Genomic DNA, 27,230 nt, shown 5'->3' with positions numbered 1-27,230 from the left:
TAGTAAAATGAATGTGCTAATTTTATGACAATGTTTTTATGTGATTCCACAGGAAAGGTCATCTGTGAGTATCCACAGGGGGAAATCATCAGAGTCTGAATGTGCTCAGTAAATATCATTTTATTTTATATTATATATATATATTATATATTTATTTGAATGCAAAGGAAATTTGTCCTGATGGTGGATCAGAAGGTCAGGGTTAAGATAATACCTCTGATAATATCCTCTGGGTTGTTATTTATCAGACTTGATTAAGCTCGTCCAGTAGAGCTGCTGTGTACTCCTTATGACTAGTACGCTGATCTTCATGGGCACAATCAGGGAAATGCCCCTTTAAAATTCAAATTCCCAATTTTGTTTTGTTTTTAAGTTATGTCCTATAAATCATGGAAGTAAGCTCTTTAACAAATGTTGTTAACATATGCTGTGCATTAATGAGAGACTGTAAAACATGCAAACTCATGAAACAGGTGACAAGATATGACGCCAAAACCAGGTAGGGGCGTCCGTTACTGATTTTAATACGCAAATGAAGCCTTTTGGAGTGTTTCTAGGTTAGTATACAATGATAAAACAACATCTTGTTTTGATAGACAAATACTTTTAACTGCATTTTAAATCTTTTATCACAATTTCTAACAACGGGCAAGATGGGCCACAGGATGAACTGGCACTTGAAGCCAAGTTCCCACTACACAACTTTCAAAGTCGTCAGATCGCTGTACTGTTCACACTACAGAAATGTCTATCTTTAAGTTGTTGTAGTTTTGACACTACATCACTAGCCTGCAAGAAATCTGAGATGTGGCTGTGATGCATCAGCCTCTGATCTTGGGCTTTTGTCAGGGAGCTGGAAAAAAAACGTTGGCAAGTGGAAAATCTGGGCTAAAGTTAAGCAGTGTGAACTGCTTGATTTTGGTATTTAAAACAGAGATTGTCGGGGAGTTTGCAGGTATGAAACATAACACATACATAAACAAAATGTCTCTGGAAGCCACAGGGGGCGATATGAAATGTCAGAGATACAGAAGACAAAAATACCAGAGCAACAATGATGTCGCTCAACTTTTGCATTTACAAAGATGTACTGAGCTGGTGTCAGCTAGTAGAGCAGTCTGTGTCTAAGAATCTGCATGAATGTGAGCTCACATCATTTCCTCTTTAGTTGTTATGGCAAACATTCAGCAGTTACAGGGCAAATTAATTTACTTGGTGTCAAGTTTCTGGCCACCTTCAGAATGTAATTTCAATATTTATTCTTTTAGCTCTGTTTTTGGTCTCTACTGAATCCTGAGGGAAATATTTGTCTGCCAAATGCTCCACTATGTTCACCAGCTAGTCTCTGGCTGCGTCTGTCTACTGTTTGGTTCTAAGTAGGTGTACAGTGGGTGCTGAGCAGGTGTACATTGGGATATTTTTTTCAGTTTTCGCTGAAAACTACTGCCTGTTACGGCTGATAATGATGCTATGAGAGTGGTGAGAGTGAACCACAGTGAAGTTGTGGGTCTGACAGCTAAACAATGAGCTGAAGCTCACTATAAAGCTCGGTGGAGTCGAGGGGAGCTGCAGAATTGGATGTTTATTCTCTGTAGGCTCATCACTACGACACCTTTCACCTTGTCACATCATTCTAAAATTATTTTTTGATTTTAAAGTTTTGAATTATTTTTTTAGGATGTGTGGGAATTTCCTTAAAATTTGATGCATGACTATGGGAAAACATGGGAAATATTCCTTACATACCAGATCTAATCTCACCTAAGGGACCAAGCAATGCATATAAAACAATACAATTACCTTTAGTGCAGACATGCAATTCTTATTTCCCATTCTTACAAACCAGTTGTAGCAATGTAAAGTTCACTGTAGAGCCAACAATCGAAGTGAGCTAATTCCACGGTCGAGCAGCCAACACACAGAACACAATGCTCTCCTTTAATTACCGCCGGCAGCTTTCATAAAAGTGTATAGAGGTCAGTGAAAGCCCCCCCCCTCCAATTGCCAACAAATGGATTTCCAGGGAGAAAGCAACAGGAACAGATAAGACGCTCCGTCAGAGGGAGGTCCCGTCTCCGCTCTTTCCTCTTCCTTTGAATGCAAAAATTTCACGCATAAATGCATAAAGGGAAGTGCTGCTTTAAAACTTCAAAGGTTTCGATCCCATGGGCAGGGAGAGGGGGATTTCTCTCAATAGGAGTGCCAGAGTTTATGAATTTCTCAGGGCCCCACCTCGCTAACATTAGGGCGAGATGCAACAGTCAATTCCACGCAACTTATTTGGAGATTCCCCCTGTGCACTTGGAATAAAACATTCCTGCCTGTGGCTCATCACGACAACAAAGAGTGTGTGTGTGTGTGTGTGTGTGTGTGTGTGTGTGTGTGTGTGTGTGTGTGTGTGTGTGTGTGTGTGTGTGTGTGTGTGTGTGTGTGTGTGTGTGTGTGTGTGTGTTTCACCTGAGCATTCATTTAAAAAAATATATGGGATGATTCATTTTTAACGAAATAAAAAAGAACAAAGTGGGAGGTGAAGAGGACAAACAGGCCGAGACAAATTGAAGAAAACCAGAGAAGGAACAAAATAAAGATGATTAAAAGGATATGAAGAGAGAGAGAGAGAGAGAGAGACTTGAATGAGTGTGGAGTTGAGAAAGAACAGAGAAGACAGATAATGAGAGGGAGAAATAATGAGAGAGAAAGCGGCGGCGGCGGCGGCATGGCGAGCAGCAGAGGAGCTAAGTTGAGCTGTAGTCTCCTGTCACTCTGCTCGCCAGCAGCCATGGCTCACACTTGGCTCTGTGAGGCCAACTGTAAAAGGTAGCCATGCAAAATGGATGGCAACAGGTAGGAAATGTGTCCTCCACTTCAAGAGGAGCCTTTGGGCTCTAAACCACAGCAGACATCAAAGCTACAGCGGCCCTAGCCTTTCTCTAAGTACTCCCCCTTCAAAAGCCTGATGCTGGATTTCAAGTTGAGGGTCAGACTTTTTTTTCTGTTTGTTTCTGTAGAACAAAGCGCTAACCCAAGGCCTTGCTTCTGTTCTAAAGAAAGCTCCTTGTCAAATATTGGTTGAGATATTGACAAGGAAGTAACAGCGGAGTAGCAGTGCACTGACCAAGCTAGGGTTCATGTCCAGGGTAACAGAGGTACACGGGCCAGTTTTGTTGTTTGTGTACATATTCTTAAGCCCGTCTTGACTTGGCAGGTTCGTGTGAAATAATATTTCATGTTGTCTAAAGTACAGCTAAGAAATTTTGTACGTTTAAAAAAAAGATATGCATGTGGCAGATGAGGGTTGAATACTGGGAATAAAGATTTAAGGAATTCTCAGCAAAATGAACTCCCTTTTCCCGGAGAACATCCCTGTTTAGACCAAAGATTTTCAGTGAACTATGCGGGCGGCTCAACAAGTGAAATATTCAGACATGCAGTCTTCCGTCCACAATAAGTGTACACGGCAGTACTCAACAAGTCGTTTTCGGACCACTATTGCAGTGCCCATTCAAATGGGTCGATTGGGGCGTGACCCACTCATCATGTAATGCTAGTGTATCCAGCATTAAACTGCACGGCCAGCATGTCCGTGGGTCCCTTGCAATACACCCGTCGACTGTGTTGTAGATCAGATGGACATTACTTGAGATATGCAAAGGCCATATCCACAGAGTTAGATTCAACTCTGATACAGACCTAGTTAATAATGACATTATTACATTTTATTTTCTATCATATCTCCTCATCTCAAAGTCCCATACATAACAACATCACACATAACAGCATTCCCCTTTCAATAAAATACAAAGCACAGTGTCGTAAAATGCACAAATGTTCAGGGCAGTGCTGTGTTTAGTGACCTGTCTCCACCTGATGGACTGACCTGAATTTAACTCTTGAAACCCACAGTGCTGCGTTAGAAACACATGAAATGTAGAAGCTTCCCTGCTAATTTACACATTTCTGGCTCATGCTAGAGGTGGCAGACGGTTCGGTGTAAAGTGTCACGCTGCCTCATCAGGAAATATATAAATAAACTAACAGGGCGCTAAGCCGGAGAGAGGACAGATGTAGGGATTGATGACTCTCAATTAGACCTGGTAGGCCCGGTGTCCGGGCTAATGCCATAATGATTCATCCATGGCGCACTCCAGCCTTTGTTGATCAACGTGATATATGTTAATCCAAATCTCAGGCATGAGCAGAATCCATAACAAAAGATTCAGTGCTGGGGGATTAACAACGAGGCAAACCGAAGGAAACAAACACGGCCCGGATACCAAGAACGCGTGATCCAGGAAATTTCAGCCATAATGGCTTCTATTTGTGGATTAAAAGGGGTTATTTAGCATTTCACCAGCTTCATGTCTGCATATGCGTCAAGGACAACTCATTGTGTGTTGCTGAAGGAGCTTTATAATAGTTATTCATGCAGACACACACACACGCACGCAAAATGACTAACAATCTATCTCGTTTATTCAAAAACAAAAATACCCTGCGAACAAAATTTAAATGTGTAAGGCATACACACAAAACCAGCTCTCTCAAATTAGAAAATTCAAAGGCCATATAATGCACCCACTACAAACCAAAAAAGATGCGTCTTAAGAAGTGATGTAACTGACCACCATACGGATCCCCCCTCGCAATTCGGCATGCACGTTGACCACAGATTACTCCAACAGTTTAACGTTAACCATCACAGTGCGCTGCTATAATCAAACAACAAAGGGTTCTTTATCTCTATTAATGATTATCCATATTGGCAATTAGTGTCGACGGCAAAAAACGTTTCTTTAAAAGTTATATTTGATCCTTTTTTGATTTTGCACTGATCCGTGATACAATCAGAACCGTGAGATTTATGATCCGTTTCTCCACTAGTCTTAAGAGTAAATAAAACCAATTTCAATTTCAAACAGGCACACATCTGAACACACTCATCGGTACACACCCACACACACACACACACACACACACATGCATCATATCATAACAGCTAGCAAGGCTTGAATCAGACTCACACAACATGAGTAAAACACAGTCACACAAACTTCATCTGGATTTTTTTTTGTTTGTGTGGATGATGGGACAGCACTATGAGCACCATGGGAAGTTTTATGACGCTCCAGTTTCCCTTTTTGTTTCAGACGCAGCCTTGGTTTGGTGAGGCCTCCCAAAATAAGAGCTCAGAGTTGTTTTAGATGCCACTCTTGACTTGTCATATACAGTACCAATAGTGATTGTGGGGAGCTATCTGTTTTCCTTCTTCTTCTTCTTGTGACAATGATGGATATCTGGTTAAATGTTGCTTTACTGCCCTCTACTGTTAAGTCTTCTGGATTCACAGTATCAGCAACCCTTGACGCCAAAACTAGTGGTGAACATTTTTGAGGGACAGGGAGAGAGCTAAACCATCTCTTTAAAGAACAAAGTTGTGGATTAGACATGTCTCACATTGGAGAGAGTAAAGTGCGAAGACGCAGCATCCTTTCCTAAAGCAGGATGGAAAAAAGTTATTTCTCCGGAGCTGCACCGTCACCTCCAGAGCGTGTGAACACAGTTTCATGGTGGGGCTAAGGAGGGGTGGGAATGGAAAACACGTACAGTACAGAAACACATACTCACAGTTGGTGTGTTAGACTCGGGACACACCTGTGAACTAACAACGTTCCTCTTTGTCAGTGTCAAATGTTAAAATACATATAGTTAAGGGTGGGATGCCAGTCTGACACCTCCACCAGAGTCTCACCTGAGCTCAGGGTCGTCACTGTGAATGGTGACCGTCTGAGGTACGTTAAAGGGGTTTTTGAGGACAAACTCCATGTACTCAGCGGAGCCCAGGCTGGCGTAGAGCAGGTGTTGGGTGGTGATGGCCTGGCTCAGCATGTTGGCGATGACCTCTGCCTTGCTGTGCTCTTCGCTGGGTTTGATCTGATGAAGTACTCTGGCCAACCGGGCTTCCTTAGTCCGACCCTAACATCCAAGAACAATGGCAAATAGTGAAAAAGACACAGTGTAACACCAGGCGACACAGTATCATGACACCCAAACTTTCCACTGTACATGAGCATTGAGCACAGTTGACAGAGCAACTTCCTGGTTTCATATTGGTATTCCATATTGGACGTAATTTGCACACACAGATTTCACAGAGAGAGATTATTAGCAACATTTTGGGTGTGCTCACTCTCCGTTTCACCTCATTATAATGTGATTTAGATAATCTGTTTTAACTGTTGGAAAGTTGGAAATCTTCTGCTGACATCTTGGTAGCGATGTTTCCATGTTCCCCCATCTTACTTACTTTAGTTGTATTTAAAGGCATACAATAAAACATGACTAATACATCCATGGCTACAGTGTGATTACATGTTATAGTTAAAACCTGGTGTAGTTGGAATGAATACTCCGCAAACAGGCCAGCTTAATGTTAAAAACTTTCTTTTATGGCCAAGTGGTGAAATTACCTTTTCAAAACCTTAAAGACTATTACATTTCTCAATGGCCCATCAAAAAAAAAACAATTTCCATCACCCACTGAGTACAGGTATTTGGAAAGAAATCAATATTATATACAGTATTTTTCTCTTTTCGTATAGTTTTTTCATTCAAACCCTTTAAATAAAATAAAGGTTGCAATTAACTGCATGATGCCAGGGATCCTGGCTAGGTACAAATTAAAAACCTCAAATGGAGTTTCAGAATCAGGGTGGTTAAGCTAAGTGTGTGACAAAAAATAGAACTGAGGTTTTCCAAAGGGCTAGTGCACTGAAATTATGCCGGAGATAAACCTGGACCGAATTAAGCTGTGGCTATCAGCCCAGAAAAGTCAAATCCAAATTGAATTGCAAAGCAACTCTTAAAAATCTTGTTCCTGTGCGAGCAGGGCTCAGTAATATTGCACATAGTATTGGCTGTGTTTGCGGGTGCTTACCACAGGAAATGTAATGTGTAAAATGTCTCAGACAGACATGCACCACAGCCAAAATCACATTTAGCATGTGCACCCATGGGTGAAAGTACAATGTGCCTTCGGGTAGAAGAACAATTAACACCTTCTGATACAGTCACTAAAACACAGAGGGTGGAAGGGCACATCGCCACGAGAATTGTAACACAGGCGGGCTGTCTGGGAGACGCTCCACGCCTCTATGAAAGCTCCCTCATGACATGTGTCAGAACCGGAAGGAAAGCTGTTTCTCTGCCTTTGTTGTCCATTTGAGATTTAAGTGAAGGAGGCACACAGGGACCGACTATTGTGGCTCCGCTTTACAGAAACACTGAGCTGCTATTCTTGTCGCGCCCCTGGCTCAAGTGCGACATTTGACCTCACCGTGACCTCTTCCTTGCCCTCCCGCCGATGCACGGCAGCCATGCAGTTGAGCTTGCGGCGCCCACCGTCGGGCTGGTTTAGGTCGCGCTCCCCATCCATCTCCAGTCTGTGAGCCTGAGCAGCGTTCCTCGCTGTGGAGAAGAAACAGACCGCGATCATGAATATATTTACTGAACAGAGTGGAATCTAATCTCTTCGCCATTTTGACCATATGTTCTGCAAAACCCTCCAAATGTCCAAGGGAGAGAGGCGCAGACAGATTAAAGTATTGTTGGAGCACAAGAAACAACAGCTTGTACACAGACAACAGTCCAGTCGAACAACTGGCACCGCTACAACTGGGCCGGAGCCCGACTGCTGGGTAAACAGACTGCCTCTCTCCTCCCAAATTATCTCTCACCTCCATGGCTATGTAACCCTTTACAAGCACTAAAATGTCTAATTAAAATACCTGATTCATCTACAGTGCTAGTCTCCAAATAATCCATCCTCATTTGAACTGGATCATGCAAATTACCCATGTACTTTAAAACGCTATGACTAGAGAATTTGTCTAATCCGGCACTTTGAACAACACTCAGAGCTGCCCATATTTCTGTCATCTAAAAACAGATTTATTTGATGGAGTGCTTTTCGCAGCATGTAGGAAGAAGTACCGACTCACTTAAATGTGTCTGTAGCACTGTCAAGTACCAAATGTTGATATCCGATGATCACATGGAAGTCCTTGTATGGCTGCTTGTGTTTAGACATTGACGGTTGAGAACTTTAGCTTCTCTAGATAAATTAAGACACAGTGTTGAAGAAAAATGTGTATATTCTTAAAAGTAAGGCACCGTAATTACTGTTCAGGTATCAGCACAGTATCTCAGGTATCTCACTGCCGCTAGTAAACCTTCCTGAGCCTACTCAAATCACAACCTTCAATAAATGCCATTGTCGAAGAGAGCTTGATGCACTGGAACTCAGGAAAACACACATTCCCTGTGCGTTCATCAGTTTTTTGTAGTGTCCCCTGGAAAGTTTTTTCTTTGTTCTTTGCAACTTGAAATGTTCCTGCATGTGTATTACATTGCATTTCTTTATGTTTTATTAGTTTCTTTTGTTTACAGTGTTTTGCAGATGTATGTGTGGTCAAAGTGGGGAATATGTTTTCTTCATGTTTTGTCAATTTATATTTTTTTAATTTCACATTTACATGAGTTTTCTTAAGCTGCAGTGAGTTTAGTTATCTCGACCTCTATAATGAACCGATTAAAGCAACAACAACCTCTGTCATCTAACCAGACGATTAACCAACCAATAAGCATACTAGTCATACTGTAATTAAACAAGCAAACATATCAGTTATACATGGAATGGAAATACATTCAATGATGTACTATGAAAAAAACAAAACACTTGGCTTTTGGCTTACACGTTAATCTCTCTCTGTTTATCTCTCCCAGTATCCCCCCCAAGTCTCCTTATCGGAGAGGCATCATTGGGTCGACCGGCTGTCAACTGGTACCTTTCTTTTCAGAGTCACAGGCAGGCAGGAGTGGGACTGAGCACACACACACTCACTAATACACCACACAGCTTCAGCGTGGCTAACTGCAGCGACTGGAGTCCAGTGAAGGCAATTAGGCGCATTGTACGTTTAAATGTCACGGGGAGGTGGAGTGGATTGTGGATGGAGTGCAGTGCGTAAGAGAAACCAGAGCAGCAGAGAGGCGGCGGTGGCGGTGAGGAGGAGGAGGGGGAGAAAGGTAAGTCACAAAGCAAAGAGTGAGCAGAGTGTGTTTGCACAGGAACATGAGCTGTGAATAAATGATTGCAACAGTTTAGGGTATATATTCGGAGTGAGAATGTATTCATTTATAAACGTGTGTTATGCAGTACATGTTTTTTAGCAGTGTACTAGTTTGTGGTGTGCTCGGAGCAAATATGTGTGAAATGTAATACAATACACAGCCTTTAGACGGTCTGTTATTCTATGAGTGTGATGTTATGAGCTGCCAGACTTATTTTAAATTATCATAAGCAATTATCTACTTGTTTGAAACTCTTTCTGAAGCCTCTTAATGTGTGTTTTTGTGTCATAGTGCACACTCTAAAGACACATTTAGGCATACACACCAGTTGACTGGTGAAGGCTTGTCTAATTGAGGAAAAAATTGGCTTCCCCAGTACGTGTGTTCCTCTGCGCATGCACGCACACACACACACACACACACACACACACACACACACACACACACACACACACACACACACACACACACACACACACACACACACACACACACACACACACACACACACACACACACACTCAAAACACAAACAGGACTGTGGCTAGCCACCAGAGATGCTTCTGCAAGCTCAATTAGGCTGAAAATTGAGTGGTTCAGTGGTGCAGCCAAGAGACAGAATGTGAAATGGATCTGGTCGAGTTGATAAAAGCGGTGTGGTCACCGCCCAAATGAAAGGCGGTAATTGCTCAGTGCATAGAATACACACACACACACACACACACAGAACACACACACACACACACACACACACACACACACACACACACACACACACACACACACACACACACACACACACACACACACACACACACACACACACACACACACACATATGTGCTTAGACATACACTAAGTGGAGAAAAAACATAAACTGCACAGTTAATAAATGTGAAGTTAACTGATATGTTAGTACATTAACACTGACAGTATTCAGTGGGCTGTGGATTAAAGAGCTTGCCATTGAGTTGGAGGATGTTTCTGGAGGACAGGCTCCCTCCTTTGAAGCCCCCGATCACTTCGCGAGGCGTTATGATGTGAGAATGAGACGCCATCATATCTGCTGCCCTCCTCCTCCTCGGATCTACTGGGCACCCTGTAGAAGAGAAACACAGTTGTTGGTTTCACATCTAGTATCTGGTTATATCTACATGTCAAGCACCTCATAGAAACTTGCTGTACACATGCCGACAAGTGCCACCTACAGGCAAGAAAAGTAATGCAAGTTTCAAACATTTCTGCCACCTGCAGGAAATTAGTTATTAGTTAGTTATTTTCTCTCTCTCCATGTTTCATTTTTCACTTGCAAGTATAGTTGCAATGTACACATGTATTGGAGGATTCTCTGTCAATATAGCAGGCCCTGAAGATTGTATTGCTTCAAATGGACCACATTTAACATCTTACACTTAATGGACAAACACATTAAAAGGTGCCAGATTTTTCCTTTAAGTTTACTATTACGCTTAAAACAGATTTGGAAATATATTTCGATAACAGCCCAGTTCATATTTCAAATATTTATCACCAAAACAAAACGTAGTCAATCAACGTTGTTTTTTTATTTTCTATTGCATCTCACCCACTTTTTTGCTGTTTTTTTGGGGGGGAGAGCTTAAGACTCCCTTCTTCCCTGTCACAATTATCCTGGAGGACATCCCATGAGGCCAGAGGACATACGATGACACATCAGCATATGAACATCCAGGACTAAAGGAAAATCAGCTCCAGCATTTACTTGTCGTGTCAATAAGTGGGCAATTTGCCCTGGGACTTAAGGAGTACTGTACAGCTGCTGGGATTGAGACTCTGAACCTGCGTGTCATTTGAGGTGCTTTGGTATGATGAACGTACTTGTCACTGTTGTTAAAATCACCTGACTGAAACTCAAGCTTTGAACTTGTGAAGAGCGACGGTTGTTAATGAGCAATAGAACTAAACCAGTGAGAAAGCTCCCCTACAGAGGTTTCATTGAGGAATAATAGCCTCGCCTGTTGTTTGATCACACATCATGCCTCGGGTTATATTGATACACAATCAGTATCAGGATCATAACTGATGGAAGCAAATGTATCTCTGTAACGCTTGATTTGATTCATTCTATTTCGAGGCCTGATTTGTGGAACTCCAGCAGTGGCTCCATACTCGGGCGTTTGCCACTTTTTGAAGTAACGAGCCAAACTGAGATCTGAAGCCAGATCTGGCAAGTTTGCCAACACAGAATCATTTTCAGGCCAAAGTTCTCTCTGAAGTTGCATGTGAGACAATACATTTTCCTTGTAGACAGTGCCAAAGTGAACACAGTCCAGGTCAAACCCTGGCTTAGAACACTTGAGGCAGGATCAATATATGAAGACAAGCCTATAGTGATTAATTAGTGGCCTGAAATTGCCAGAGGTCTGGACACCAAATACTTGCAACGCTATGAGCGTCACTCTGATAGATGGTGAGTGTTGGCCTCTGTCCGGTTTGACTGAGTGCTGGCTGCCAGAGATTCAGAAGAGCATCAACAACATAAAGATGTTAAATATACCCTGTAAGCAGCCATCAATATTTCTGGAGGTGGGGGCTGATGACATTATTACAGAGCTTTCTTTTGAAGAATGTGATTTTTTTAATTGTGCTGTCATTACAGACGCTTAATGTGCCATTGTTTGAATGGCAAAGCCGATAGTTTAGATGGCAAAATCATCATTTACCCCTTTTTTTTTAAAAGGCAAGTAGATAAGTACGCACTCCAGGTTGCACTTGTACAAAGACACTAAATTATGCTCAATATTAGGCCTTCTTCTGACATTAATGCTGCCCATGCAGAGCCCCTACAGTGCAGTGGCTGTGGGAAAGTCTTGTTCATGTTTTTGAACAGCGCTTTATGCCCAAAATCCCCGGTAATGGAAGTGTGACAGATAATTGCTCGCAGTCACACTGCACAAGGTCTGCTGGAGTTAACCATCTTCAAGAAGAGCATTTTCAAATACCACAGGTCAAAATACTTATTTTGTGCAATTTACAGGTAAACTGAGGCCAACGCATGCAATTTGTTTGACACAATTTACAACGCTTGACTGAAGAAGTAATTAAAACAAACTTTTTAAATCACAGTGCCATTTGACACGACGCTCCCATTACTCCCATCAACTTCTACGCTTTGGAACACCACAACATACCCGACTGAGATGTTTAACTGGGGTGTAAGAAGTTTTAGCATTCTCTGAGAGGCTCTGGGACACCTCTCCTATGAAATATGGTGAGTGCCGCAATTAAGTGGCTTTACCACCCAGAACTGCCACCTCTGAGCATGCAGGGGGTTTAGATAGGCAGCCAAAAGTACCATCCAGATCTTTTAGAGGCAAAGTCCCTTCATCAACAAGCTGATAATGGGCGGCAGCTAAATGAGTAATGGGGAGCTGGTGTTGCCATGCAAACAGACACAGACAGCACAGTTCTGCAGATTAATGGGTGAGGTGTCTGCCGTCCCAGTGCATTCCCCTCATCATCCATCAACCTTCCCTGGCCACACAACTCAGCCGAATGTATTTGTTCGAGTTATATTTCCCAAATATTGCTGTGGAGATATTACTTCTGCTGTCGCATAAACATCTCCAATCAATAACAGAGATGGCTCAAAGGGAGCTCATTCTCAATGCCTCATTATGGGCCCTTTTAGCATGCTTTCTTTTGTGTCCAGAAATGCTTCGATGACAGATAGAATTGCACAATAAGCCTGCTAGGACGCGATAAGATGAACACCCGTTGCTACTTGCTACCACAATAAAATACAAATGGCCTGATGATGAACCCAATTATGACCCGCTGATTTTATCAGTCAATCATTTTAATTAATCGGCTATCACTAAAACCATCATAAGGCTCAGATCAGATGACACCTTCTTTAGCGCTAATCCAGGTTGACGTGCATGTGTTGCTCTCGGTCACATTATCCGTCCCTAACTGCTGAATCACGCTGGCAGATTGTTATGGCGGAGCTGATGATCCTCATCACTGAAAAGTAAGCTGATCCTCCTGGTTTGTGTTGCAGAGAGAAAGCCCAGCACAGCGTTGGCTGCTCTGTGTGCGGTCCGTGTGGAGGCGAGTAATTGTAAAAGTGCCAGGGGGCTGAACTCTATCAAATTTATTGACTACCTCTCTCTGTTGCATGACAATAACCCCACTCGGCACTACCCCACCTGCCTGTCCTCTTTGCTCTGCTGGCAGCTCTTGAGGTTAAGGCCACAACAAACCACTGATTTACTGGCCTCCAGAACAAATGGGAGCAAGCACCAAGGGGGTTTCAAAGTAGTCTGTGATATTCGATTTATTCTGCCTCCCTGTTCCAGGCCACTGACCTTTCAGAATAAGCAGATTCCCACTCACCTCAGGGCTAAAAGCAATGCTGATAAAGTTGGGCCTTAATGCGCCAACAGCAAGAGCTTTTAATGAGTGAGACACACAGTGTGTGCAGCCCCCTTAGGGAAGCCACCTAGCTAAACTAATTGTCAGGTAAATTTCACTGATATTTTGTTCCACTGGTGGCAGCTTTAGGCAGCTTTAGGCAGGGTTCTCTCTACTCTCTCGTGCTGCAACAGTCAGTCTCTCCAGGGCTTATCAGGCCCCTGCAGATGAGAAGTACTGTGAGATCTGGAGAAGGTGCTAATCTGTCTTCTCTACTGTGCTGAAGCAGATACATGCTTTTTGTGTGTGTGTGTGTGTGTGTGTGTGTGTGTGTGTGTGTGTGTGTGTGTGTGTGGGACAGAGAGAGGGAGTGTGTGTGTCTGTGTGCACGCAGGAACAGCAAAGACAGAGAGTAAGAGAGAAACGATACAGACGCAGCTCTGTCAGCAAAACCATTTCATATCAATAGGCTTTCCCTTCTGTCACATAGCGGCCTTTTCACTGCTGGCAAATTTAACCACCATGTTTCCAAATTGGATACTAAAAGTACTCACTGTCTTCATTTTTTAGCAAATATTAGCTTTTTATGACGCTAAACTCAAACAATATGCGTGTAAGATAGAGTGGGACCATTAAAAGCTATTATATAATCTGCTGTAGCCTTGGCTCAGACAGACTCATTTGGGTCCAGTCTCAAAACTGTTTGTAATTTAAAGTTTCTATCAGCCAAAGTAAGCACCAATTTGTTGAATGAAAGCGGCCCTAATCAATACTTTTTTAACAATGGATCAAAAGGCAATGTGTAATGTGACAGGGGCCATTCATAGTTATGAAACCATGGAGCATTATCTTGGCAGTTCCACTCAGCTCTATACAACATTTCACCATATTTTAGCTCAATGATTTAGCTTTTGGCCGTCAACCTTCACTCTCATGCTGTGTTCAACTTTCTTTCCATGACGAAGGTCTGATAACCCCACTGTACGCCACCCACCCTGCACCAAACAGCAGCCACAAAGAAAAATGACAAACTGGAGAACATGGTGGAGCATCTAGCATCTAAAAAGTCAGATACTTTACCCAGGACTTGGTGGAGACCAAAACTGAGCTAAATGGAGGGTAAAAGTTATCAGGTGGCCAGACGCATAATTCAAAATAAAATGCTCCATGTCTGCTGGATGTGCCAATAGGCGACTTTTTTGTAACAAGTTGGATGATACTATGATCATACTATTATTGCGGCTTTATGATTTTAATCAATTTATGAATCTGTGTCACGCGAAAATTGCTCCATTTCATCGTCCTTGAAATATGTTTACTGTACAAGGTAGTTTGCTTGTAAATTGTTCCTTTGGGAGCATTAAGTTATGAAGTGTCCTGTGTGCAAAGCTGACATAATGTCAAGATGGTGTCGCTTGAGTAAAGCTCATGGACCATCAAAACGTTTTCAACTTGCCTTTGCCTTCATTTGAACAATTCATAGCAAATACATTTGAGTACTTTTACTTGCATCTTTTCACTCACCTTTTATACTAAAATACCACATTCAACATTTGCTCTGTGACCAGTCTGAACACACCTGACAGTGGAAATCTAGCATAATCTGAAGATATGGTGAAAGGGTTCACGAAAAGTTAAGAGTCTGGAATTTTCCTCCAGGGACCATGAAGGTCGGTATCAAATTCTAGGGAAATTTGCCAATATACGGAAGCTGACTTTTAAATAGAGCGAATGGACAATGAGACCGAACAACATCGCCATTCTCAGGTCACACTGCTGGCAAGAAAATGGAAATGTAGACACACAGACACCAATAAATAAACACATCCAGAGAAAATGCAAGTGTGGGCGTACAGAAACCCAATGAAGACTGCATCGGTTCTGAGTTAAGTCTATAACCCTCCGTCATTGTTTCTAATTTACACTACAGCCGAAGCTTCAGATCTATAAAAATGGCTTGCCTTTACTTGCTTCTTTCATTCCATCAATCCTTTACTTTCTATTCGTCTGCCATTTATCTATGCTGCCTGTTTGTTTGAGAGAGATAATATGATACAACAGGCCATCAATTAATCCACAGTATCTGTCTGTAGAAAAGTTCTGGGCTTTATATCAAAATGACATCATGGATTACAAAGATTATTCGCTATTTTCTTTATTTACTACCTTTTGGACAAAGTTGCTCACACATACTGATGATTCCGCTTTGACTCGGCAGACTTAGTACCAGCTTTCAAATGTTGTTTAGGTTGAAGAGCTCTCTTTAATGCTTCTCTTCCCCTGCCTCCATCTTCATTTTCCACTCCCAGAGTTCATGTGGATTTAGCAGATGAAATCAATAAAGCATTGTAGCTTTCCTCTGGATTCACCAGTCGATCAGTTTCATGGGACGAGCAGGCGGTCGTCATGCTTTATAGACTCCTCATCTGCTCCTACAGCTCTCTGTGTGGGAGCGCTGTTTTCTTCCTCAAGACTTCATAAACAGCAAAACCAAACCCTCCAATGTTCCAGCCACGATTTCACAACTCTCTATTATTCTGATTAAGCCACTTCCTTTAGTCCTTTACGACGCAAATAATAAAGCTGCTTTACAGAATGATTGAATAGGCCTGACAGCCTGTATCATTACCATTTAATTAATTACTTGTCAATCCCACCTTATGATGATTAAAAGGATATCATTCGGGTGTTTCACTCTTTTTCATTTGGAAATGACAGTCTGCCACTCACTTTTTCCACTGAAGCCTAATTCTCCACTGAAACCTAATTCTGATGAATTCCCAACGGGGCCAAGTAAAGACATGATTAATAGCATGCATGAGTGAAACTTATAAAATTAGAAAGGGTGGAGAGGAGCATGTAGTCAGGACTGGTAAAGACAGAGGAGAGAAATCCACAAGATTATATAAAATAAATACATATGATCATCTAATACATTTCTCAAGTCTTGCATTCCTTTAAGGATGACTAGGTTACATCATGGCTCACATGGTGAATGCATGGGGAATAGAAATGTCCACAGCACAAATCCTATCAGTGCAAATACTTGCTATACTTACTCACCACTCTGCCACTCTGACTTTTTCATTTCCCAATCAATTTCAATCACCTCCATCCGGAGTGCTATTAAGTTACTGTCACTGAAACTCAACACTTCCCGCAATTGCAAAACTAAAAGCCTATCAGGAATGGGAGGGATTAAGCCCTGTGAGTCACTGGAAAGCATTTAATATGAAAATCTGAACACAAAGCGTTCAGCAAAAACAAAAAAAGGCTAATTTAAAGCAGCTGGAAGAAGCGAACCACATTTCTGAATATAACATGACTCTGTCAATGTTGTATTGCAGGAAGCAGTGCTGGGGAAATGTTCAGTATGCTGAATTAATGAAGTTTTGAATTTGAATTAAAAGCAAGCTCTATCAAGAAAAAATGCGGGGCAGATCAGAAAGTAGAGAAGATTGTTACTAGAATGTAATATCAATAGGGGGAATTAGAAAAGGCCTGTATTAAATAAAGCAGACAGGGGCCAAGATTCAGGAATTTACAGTACACTTTAAACTAGTCAACATTATCATATGCATAACATTATTCTAAATCAACAATCTTCTCACAACATTACACGGGACAGTTCAGCCTCGGTTATATTGCTTTAGCTACCCTTCCTGTTACTCTACCACACATTTCATCTTTTCTCTCACACTCTGTGTCATCAACCATTTTCAAGCAACCTTCCCTCACCTCTCAAGCTGAAATCCAAAAAGCTGTATCTGCACACTGTCAACTAGGAAATATAGCCTGCCATTCTGCTTGGCCAGTATGCATTTTTGAGTCCATCTAGTAAGGGATTTATGGCTAGGAGAGTTTTTCCAAGCCATAAAAGAGCCATGTAATCCTTCTATTGAACTTGGAAATCACAAATATTGGAGTTGCAGGGTTCTCACATGATGTCAGTGATATCCTCTACCTGTCCGCCTCTCATTTCTGACACCCCCGCTGATCACACACAACCTGTCCACGCTCTGCTACACCTGTCTGTCTAAACGTCTGTTTGTATGCATGAATGTATGCATTCTTGGCATGTTTGAGTGATGTGATATGCACACATGCTTGTGTGCGCGCGTGTGTGTGTGTGTGTATGTCACTGTGTCTGTCGCTCATATTAAATCTCTGTCAAATCCATCTGTCATGTTGTGAGCAACTTCTGATTGTCAAGCGCCTTCATTTGAACATGATTTCATGTTCAACATCATTTGAACACGATCCGTTACTACCCGTTAATGACCGAGCTTTACATCCTTTACCAGCCACCAAATGAGAGCGCTTATTTATTACAGCTTGATGACAGGCGCAGAGAAAGACAGAGGATGAAGGGGGGGTGAGGGTAGAAAACAAACAGAGAGGCAGGAAGAGAGAGCGTGTGATAGAAGGGTAAGAGGTAAATGGATGAACGGGAGAAAACAGGAAGACAGTGATAAAGAGCGAAGAGAGAAGTGAGAATGTGAGAAAGGCAGCGACAGATGGAGGCAGAAACAAAGAAAAGTGCTGGCGAGTCCTCCCTCCCCAAATTGATTCTGACTGTCGGCCGCGGCGCCTGATGGATATCTGAGCCTTGATTGGAATTTACATGCCAGACACGACCATGCGCCTCCCACCCCCAGCACACCCAATAACCCACTGTGCTCTCAACCTGCTCTGAGTGATAAGTGCTGGCATATTTAGCCCCAACAATGGCTCTCTGCAGAGTTTCTGAGACCCCCAGAATGATGCATTGTTTATGAGAGGGAGTATCTTTTCAACAGTTGATTAATGGCGAGGAAGCTATCGTCAGCTGCCATCGCACCGCGGGGGCACGCCAGGCCCAAATTGGATGAGTGCGAGGGAAGAGGAAAGGTGCTCAGTTGCTAGACGGAGTGGAACTATCACATCAAGATATTTCGCTTTGGCACAGTGTTTGCTTTGCAAGCCTGCACACCTCCAGAAAATGGGAACTTTCAACAGCAGCAGCCCTGGGGAATCACTGTCATTTCCCAACTCTACACATCAATAAAAGTAAACAGACAACATTACTCCAAATGGATATATGACCTGAATATAAAACACACATTTCAGAGGTAGAGGGAGATTTAGGTGATTTTGAAACTGGATTTTCTTTTTGAAAACTAGAACTGGATTTTGTTAGCTTTACCGTCATGTTTTGGGAATGCAAATACCAAGCTCTTCGCAACAGTGCTCAAGCCATGCATTCACTCTCCGCCCTCTTCTGTGTCCAAATGGGGGCAGCGCTTCATTTAGTTTTAGATATACAAGTCCCTCCATAGCAGTATGCGCCAAATGCAGAACAAAGTGAGACAACTATCTGGTTGGTCAGATTCATTCTTACCAAACACTTGATTCAATTCTCCATGCAAGTGCCTTTACCATACAGCATCTTATGCTCATTCATCGGTCCCTAGTACTGTATCAAGGTACACAATATCAAAAGGCTCTCACTAGATGTATATCCTTGAACAATTATGACTTTACAAAATGCACAATAAGGGAATACAGCTCTTCGATAATTTATGAAAGACCTTGAGCATGAAAGGTTCCATACTTGGATCACATGATGGAATACATGAGCCTGATCCATTCAGGTGAATACCACAAGATGCCGTTGAAAGCACTTAAAAGGCTAGCACTTAAAAGGCTAGCTCTTAAAAGGCTAGGTGGACCTTGAGTTGAGATCATTTTGTCACACCAATGGAAGCTGTTTGGGTGGTCGGTCCATCTGTCGATATTTTATGTTGATGTTAACCATGGGCATGTCAGTATTTGGACAATTCAACAATTTAGAGTAAAAAAAGTCTCAGTACTTGCCTATGTTGCCTGTGCGTATGTGCAGTCGTCCCCTGATGATGGTGTGGACCGCCATGGGGCTGAGAGCTGGCCGTCGGCACACATCGGCGCTCGTCAGTAGGGTGTCCTCTCCTACGTAATCAGTGGTCAGCACCTCCACCTCGTGAAGGGCCTGCACTGCCGACTTACCCTGACGCAACATGTACTGGGGATGCAAAATAGGGGCGTGAGAAAAGGCACTGAGTGGCATTTATTCACAGGTACACATTTAACACAAATGTGCTGATTGAGACAAGGGGAAACTTGATTAAATGAAAATCAAAGCACATAAACGCTAGGAGTGGGAGTTTGAGTTATCGCTATATGAGTAATGTCAAAACAGCCTAACCCGGTTGTAAACGACCCTCTTATTTTTTTCTCATTAAATGCCTTACAAACTTCACCAAGTTGCAAAACAAATCAATTCCGCATCAAGGTTGGCAAGAGAGTTTCTGTTCAATCGATGAATAGCAGGGTTGAAAAGTTAAAATGAAAACGCCTTTAATGTATAGTTTGTTCTCTCTTTAGAGGTTGATAAAGGAGGGAAATCTGCTTCGGTCAAATCCTTGAACACACAGGGACAACAACTTCATTAAAGAAGATCATTTGTATTAGTTAGTAAAACCATTTATAACAACTATTATGAAATGTCTGCTTTGTGTATTTGAGGAACCCTGGGTAATACACAGTATAATGAAGTGTATTTGACATTCTATTATCAGAGGCAGTTTTTTTTGCAACACCTGGTTCCCGTTATTAAACGTGTTAAAACAATCTGCAAACGCTGCATGAATCCAGGACAGACGCACTGCGTTACGATGAAGGTGCGTCACGAGTTGACGGATGTGTTTTCCTTTGGTTTGATGTTTAACTCTGTAAAGTTCTTGTAATGAACACCATGTCAGTGGGAATTAGTGTTAGTGTTTAATTTGACATCAAATAATCACTTTCATCTTGTAAGATTTGGATCACATGGCGACCCCAGTCTTTTACCTTGAGCTCGACGGCAGTGGAACCTATAAGGAGCAATGAGTCGCTGTCCCAGATGTCGATGTGCATGGTGTGGAGGGCCAGGTAGCGCAGGAACCAGCGCTTCTCTCCTGGCTTCAGGAAACCCTCATCTACTCTGAACTGCACCTGCAGGCCCGGGGAGCCTTAGACGAGGAGAGAGAAGACTTCAGCATGGAGGGGAAAACACATACACTGTTCAAAATGAATGATGACGTGGTTAAAACAAAATGGCGTTAGGGTAGAGGGCTTTTTCCTCCAGCTGGAGAAACAATCAACCACTCAGAACTTTGTGAGCAGGATAAGGAATGAGCACATCATCTTCCTACATAGCTAGCTATCCCCACTAAAGATATTGACAGAAAAATGACTGTATCAGTTGTTCAACAATAACAACCAACATATGCATATATCTTCTTTTTCTTAAAAAAAAGTTTAGTTAACTGCTCTTAGCAACCCTAGCTAATGCGTCATAGAAAAGAACAGCAGGACGAGTGGGTCTAATGCTATGGATTGAGAGGTTAGAGCAACATGTCAAAGTCCTCGCTTGGATGTAGTGGTTAAACCTTTTTTTCAACTGAACATTCCCAATTACAACTTGTTAGCTGCGGAGATTTGCTGCTTTACTTTGTGTTATCCTATATTGAACTAAACAATGTTTAAGTGTTGAAGACATATTTTACAATCATTTTTCGATTTACTGACCAAACAATCTATCAAGCCAAAAATCAGTAGATTAATGGATAATGAAAATAATCGTTGCAGCCTTACTTAGATGTCAGTAAGGTTATCTGTGCTTAGGCTTGATAGCCAGTTTTGCAAACATGGGAAGGGTAAGATCTTTTTTTTTTTATTTATTTTTTTGTTTCATATCTCACAACTTTCCCATCTTTATGGAAGTGCAACGCTTTAATAAGTCACCCATTTGTATCTATACTACATTGAAGGAACGGCATGCTGTAACTCAACACCTCCACCAGAAAATGTCACCGACCTGACGCTCATTTGAGCCTTTTGCTTCCGTCCAGATGGCTTTGAATATGGAGGGAAAGCCATAAAATCAGTAACCAGCTGTCAACCTTGTGGACAGAACTGAACTTGTGCGGCAGCCATCGACTGGGAGTCATTAGGTCTGATGATTGTGCTTGATGGGAGTACAATAACCAGGGAGTATGAGGCCATTTCACAAAATCAGAAGCACCCTAGGGTTCCCATATTTCAAGATGATAATGGTGCCTAACAATGCCAGGAAACCTGAGTGATTTTATGACAGCGGTGCTAAAGTCATGGCTTTAATCAGCACATCCACAGTGCATTCTTAAGAGGTGTAAATCCCCCACTTCACCACTCAAGCTGTTTTCTTCTTGAGGGAAATGCTATACACAGGTTTAGGGCTGAAGCTGTTCTGAGGACAATGGCCGCCTTAAATCTCTTTAGTATTTATGCTAGCAATATATATCCTAAGCCATTTGTTACTTCATCCTATCCTGCAGAGACATACACACCAGCATTTTTTGTTATGGTTAACTAAGATCAGAGCAAAAGACTGAGAGTGCTGAGAATTTAAAATGAGTGCCCTGTGATTCTCTCGTGACCGACTCGAAATCTGACTCATCCTCTAACTCCGAGGAGCTCGAATGGAAGCGACCCCATCATTTATCCAACTCAGCTGGTGAGTGGGAAAAGTCAGTCAGCTGCAGCCCAACCTGCAGCCTGCATGTCCATGTTACAGTGTGTGTGTATTAAAGGTGTGAGCGTGGGTCTGTGTGCCAAAATTCTCCCCCACAGCATCCCTGCAGCTCTGTATCAAAGGCCCCACGCTGCCTTTATTCCCATAAGATGAATGTGAGGAGAAGCAGCTGGCTGGATAGAAGTGGAGTAATGAGGGTCTTTGGTGACGGCCCTGCAGTATTAAAGAGACATAACTCTCCACACACGAACAGATAGAATTCTTTTTGACACACTTTTTCTCTCTCTCTCTCTCTTTCCAATCAAGCATGCATGCAGAAATACAGCCTCTACTGAGGTCAGCAATGCTACCCAGAATTCAAACGCCAAGTTTTGGTAAAAAATGCCAATACCTACTGCACAGTCAGGGTTGGGGCTCCATAGGATTGTTTTGGGTCTGCATTCAGTCCCCAGACCTTTAGAATCTGAATCATTCTAAATCTCTAATCAGTTATTTTATAGGTTTTGCTTTTGACACTTATAAGTGACCAAATTACTGTGTAGCTATTAGCCTTAATAAGTACCTGAATTTGAGAAGTCCATTTAGTAGCTGTTAAGAAGCTTTCGATCATATCCAATAAACTTCATCAGCTGATGGAGTTTGCCCGTTTTACTTCACATTAGATTTCTTTTTTTTCTGAGCAATCTAAGGACTTCTCATCTTGTAAATTTAACTTTATCTTATGTAATAAAATCAACAAAGCTAGGTCCCTTGCTTGTGTTTAAACCCATACGTGATGGCAGGTGGTCCTGTGTGTAAGTGTGACACCGACCCTGGTCTTCATTATCATTTAAATGTATCGTGTCATATACCGTGAAGTTCTGTTTTCTCCCTATCAAGGTAGAAAAGTTGCAAACTGAACAACTTTTATACCTTCATGAGACACTAAAACTCTGCAGAAAAAGGCAAAATACAATCTGTGTAGATGTGTTGCAGCTCATTATAGCGACTTGAAGTCACAGAGGTAACCGAAGGTTTCCCAGACGGCTGAGTAATATCCACTCACACTGGAATGTTTTTTAACTGATCATATATCTGAAATGAAAAATAAATAATATAAAATAAAAAATACTGACTCAGGGAACCTCCATTTGAGCAGTGACAGGCCATTACATACCTGTTTGACAGTATTCAAGACAAAGATAAAGGCAAGACAAAAAAAGACCAAAGTAGTCTTGAATTTCTGTGCTGCTTTTCCTTTTGCCTAACCTACACAGACTCCCTCACCTCCCCCTCTCCCCAACCCCCCGCAAACTCTCTCCACTTGCACCATTAATTCTCCCAGCATGCTCTTGGCTTGTGTGCAGTGGATGGGTGGCAATGAGAGCACAGAGGGAGAGCGGGAGAGAGAGAGAGAGAGAGAGAATGTGTCTGTGCTCACAAATGGGGAAGAGCTGACAGTTCTGGCCCAAGGGTTGTGTGTGTGTGTGTTGTTAGTGTGTGTATGTGTTTGTGGGTGTGCAGCTTGCTCTGCAGACGAGGAGCGGCACCCAGCAGACACCCCCCCCAAAAAACCCTGGTTGGTCTGCCTGGTGTGCACACAGCAGGAAAGGCAGGCTGAAAAAATCCGGGGATCAACAACTCCCAACAACTCTGTGAAGGCTGCAGGCAAAGAAAAGAGTGAGGATGAACAGCGTGTGGAGCGAGATGCAGAGGCTGACGCAAACCACAGCATCACAGCAGACTAAGTTTTCACTTACCAATATGTCTTTTAGTTAAAAAAAAGCACATGTTAAACATTTAAGGTTTGCAATATCAGAGATATGATGCACTTATATGTTATTTACGTCTGTCAGTTTTGCCGGGAAAATCCTCTGCCTCTGAAAAGGAGGCGTAAACACAGTGCAGATGGGATTTACAAGAGCCCTAAGGGAAGGTTGTAGTCGCCGATATATTACTATTAAAGGAATACTTTACACTTAAAATTACCATTTGTATATCATTTTCTAACCCTGTGTGACCTTGAATTAATGTTTAAAACTCCGATTTTCTCGCATGCCTCCACGGTGAACAGAGAATAAAAAAACTGAGTAACACAGAAAACTGGCCTCATGTTCAATCTGAATTCACTTTAACAGATGCAACAACTCCAGGTGTAAAGCCACAGACCTGTCAGTCAAACCCAGTCTGAACACACCCACACAGTCCTGAGAAGAGTTCTGATCAGGAGGCAAATGAAAACAGCCGTGTGGGTGGAGCCTGGCTGTGTAGGGCACATGCAGGATTATTCCCATCAATGGAAAATAATTGCTAAAAATAAAACTGGTCACATATTGACCTGCTGTTACCATTGGCTACTCAGAACTTCCAGTGTGTCCCACTGCTACCTTTAAAGTGGCCCTATTATGCTTTTCCACTTTTCCACATTTTTTTTTTACATGTAAAAGGTCTGTAGAGTGTAAAACTTGAAGTCCATGCCTTAAAGGAGTTACCCTCCCTATCAGAAGTGCCTGAGCTGCCTGAAACGGCTCCATTGAAATCTCTCCTTCGCTTCTGTAACTTTATGAGGTCACAATGTAACTTTATGAGGTCACAATGTAACTTTATGAGGTCACAATGTTACAGAAGTGACGTAAAACTCCTTTGTGCTAGTTTGGCCCTCAAACAACAAAAGAAAGAGACGGAGCTGAAGCTCTGGAGGAAAATTTAAACCTTTTTGTGGCCACAAAATAGAAGTTATTTCAAAGAGAGAAAATAACATATTCCTTTTTTTCTCTGGTGAATGATTTTAATTGTTACTACCTACAGTCTAACCACTGTGATTGCTTGCACATAATTGTAAAAATTGTACACCTATTGCCTTAGCGAAATCATTCGTGGAGGCAGAGCACTTAAATCGCTGTGTGAGCTTACTTGAATGAGGTAAACAGCAGGATGCCAAACTGTGTCTCACTTCCTTACTCGGTCTGTTTAGTGCCACAGTGGGAAAGGAGCTGATTGTCTTCTGGTATATGTATCAAAATGACTGCGAGAGTCATACTGGTTTGTATGTGGTGGGGGAAAAAAATATGAAAGTTCGAAATACATGTAATAATCTTTTTTTGCCCCCCCACAAAGCAGCAGTTCGCAAACTCGATTGAGAAATGAATGAATTACAGCACGACCCATTCGCCAGGTATGTGCATAAAAAAAGTTTTCACTTCCTGTGTAGAAAGATGCTTTCCTTGCCTGGGGTATTTCTCTTTTGCAGTCACATTTTGATTTACGCTGACAATGACTGTATCTTCACATACAAAATGATCAAGTGTTGCTGCACAACTAAATTGAAAGCTGGGCTGAAAGACCTAATTGGTGAATAGAGCATGACATGAAAGCATTGTCCAAAACAAGGCTCAGGAAGTGGATGGGTTTCTGAGGAACTTCCACACTGAATAACTGCGGCAGCTTTGAAGCTCAGACATATTCCATATTCTCTCTCAACCGCTGTCTCTCAACCTCACACACACTCACACACACACTACTTTCAAATTCTCACACTGAATGATGAGGGCACAGTCAGTGGATCATTGATCTTGTACAATACTTGGATCATTCATATCTTTATAGATCACCTGAGGTGCAGCCAATAAAGAATGTGTTCAATGTTTTACATTAACATCCATTTGTCCAATGAGAGATTACAAAAATGTGATTGGAACAGGGGAATTAAATTTCCCTGCCGTAATTAGTATCTGTAAAATGCAGTAGATTTGTCATTGTAACTGCAATAGTAAGTTCTTTACGATCGGGCTATAAATAAGGTGAAAGTAGTTATGAATGCACCACTTGGTTTTATTGAATTGCAGAAACATACAGCGATCGTGGAGTGGTGTCACAGAGTGCTCCTTATTTCCACAAAAAGCCTACAGCCATGCTAGCAGCTCTGTGAGCATGTGAGCTAAATGCTAATGCCAGCATCCCACCATGCTCACACTGACAAAGCTAACATGATGTTCAGCAGGTATAATGTTGACAAAGATCACCATCTTAGTTTTACCTCTCTTTTGCAAATTGTCACTAAAAAACACAATGTACAGCTGAGGCTGATGGAAATGTCATCAGTTTTGCAGGTATTTGTCATAAACCAAAGTACTGGAGAAGCTGCCCCTGGCCGGTAGGGTCCGGTAAGGGCCTCAAGTGATGACAACGCTGAGTGCATCTTCAACCCCGGTGTGTGTTTGGCTGTTGGCCAACAGCTAAAGGATCTACCGATACACACACTGCTGTAACTCTCCGCAACTCTTTCTTTCTAGTTAGTATTTATCCTGAAGGAAAATTGAATGTATGTACCTTGCTGAAACATTTCGTTCAAAGCAAAAAAAAATGTCTACCTCATGGTTCTCCATTTAAGCAACAATAAAAGAGCAAGGACAACTTTATAACTTGTAAATCAGGAAAAAAGAGCCAAAAAATGAATCTGAAGATAGCCCTAACTTCAAGGACTGTTTAAGCATCAATGTTGGAAAAAAAAATGAATCTGTAAAAATGTGTGTATAATGACTTCTGGTAATTGGAGCCAGTCCAGCCAAAATTATGATCTGGTTTAAAGTTGTCCTGTCCCATCCAATGGAGGCCTATCGTATTAACAGGGACGTGAAACATGAACCCATTAAAATAAATGTCACTGGGTTGTAACAGGAGAGTTTAAGTAGTATTAAGTATAATCAATTTGCTGTGTGTAATGGTAAAGTAAAAAACAAATCGTCACTCAACAGTTGGGAATCTCTAGACTGTAGTTGAACTATTGATTATCGCCATAAAGTAGTGCTACAAAATGTAATCTCTTTAATTGTTATTTCTTAAACCGCGAAAAGCTTAAAGCATTGTACATTTTCTTGGCCATCTAGGGGCAGCAAAACAATCTGAAAACACAAACATAACATAGTATCCCCTTGCAAAGGCTTATGTTGATTGTGTTGGACTGCAATTGCTTATTAACCTACTCAGCAGACATGAAGCAATGCCTCCAGTCAGTCCAATAATCGTGCTCTGTTTTGGCCAATATCCAGCTCATTAGCATCTAGATGTCCGATTTCTTCCATTAGCTAATCACAAATTTGTCTTGCACAATTATCAATTGTTCCATTGTTTATATAAAAATATTGATTAGTGGAGC

The 27,230-nt window shown here is 41.9% G+C and overlaps 1 protein-coding gene across 1 annotated transcript in view; it reads right to left on the bottom strand.

Annotated features, from left to right (window-relative positions):
• Nucleotides 1-27,230, bottom strand: part of nphp4 (nephronophthisis 4) — a 157,252-nt gene that overhangs the window by 15,010 nt on the left and 115,012 nt on the right. The window contains exons 16-20 of the mRNA XM_054608940.1: nucleotides 20,392-20,552; nucleotides 19,381-19,564; nucleotides 10,094-10,228; nucleotides 7,334-7,464; nucleotides 5,750-5,973 (exon numbers count right to left, since the gene is read on the bottom strand). Coding sequence (XP_054464915.1) covers nucleotides 5,750-5,973; nucleotides 7,334-7,464; nucleotides 10,094-10,228; nucleotides 19,381-19,564; nucleotides 20,392-20,552 — 835 coding nt within the window. The remainder of the gene's footprint in view (nucleotides 1-5,749; nucleotides 5,974-7,333; nucleotides 7,465-10,093; nucleotides 10,229-19,380; nucleotides 19,565-20,391; nucleotides 20,553-27,230) is intronic.

This window comes from Anoplopoma fimbria, chromosome 12 (assembly GCF_027596085.1).
Source record: "Anoplopoma fimbria isolate UVic2021 breed Golden Eagle Sablefish chromosome 12, Afim_UVic_2022, whole genome shotgun sequence".
NCBI lineage: Eukaryota > Metazoa > Chordata > Actinopteri > Perciformes > Anoplopomatidae > Anoplopoma > Anoplopoma fimbria.
Note: the sequence above shows the minus strand (reverse complement) of the source record. Positions and strands in the feature narration are given on the sequence as shown.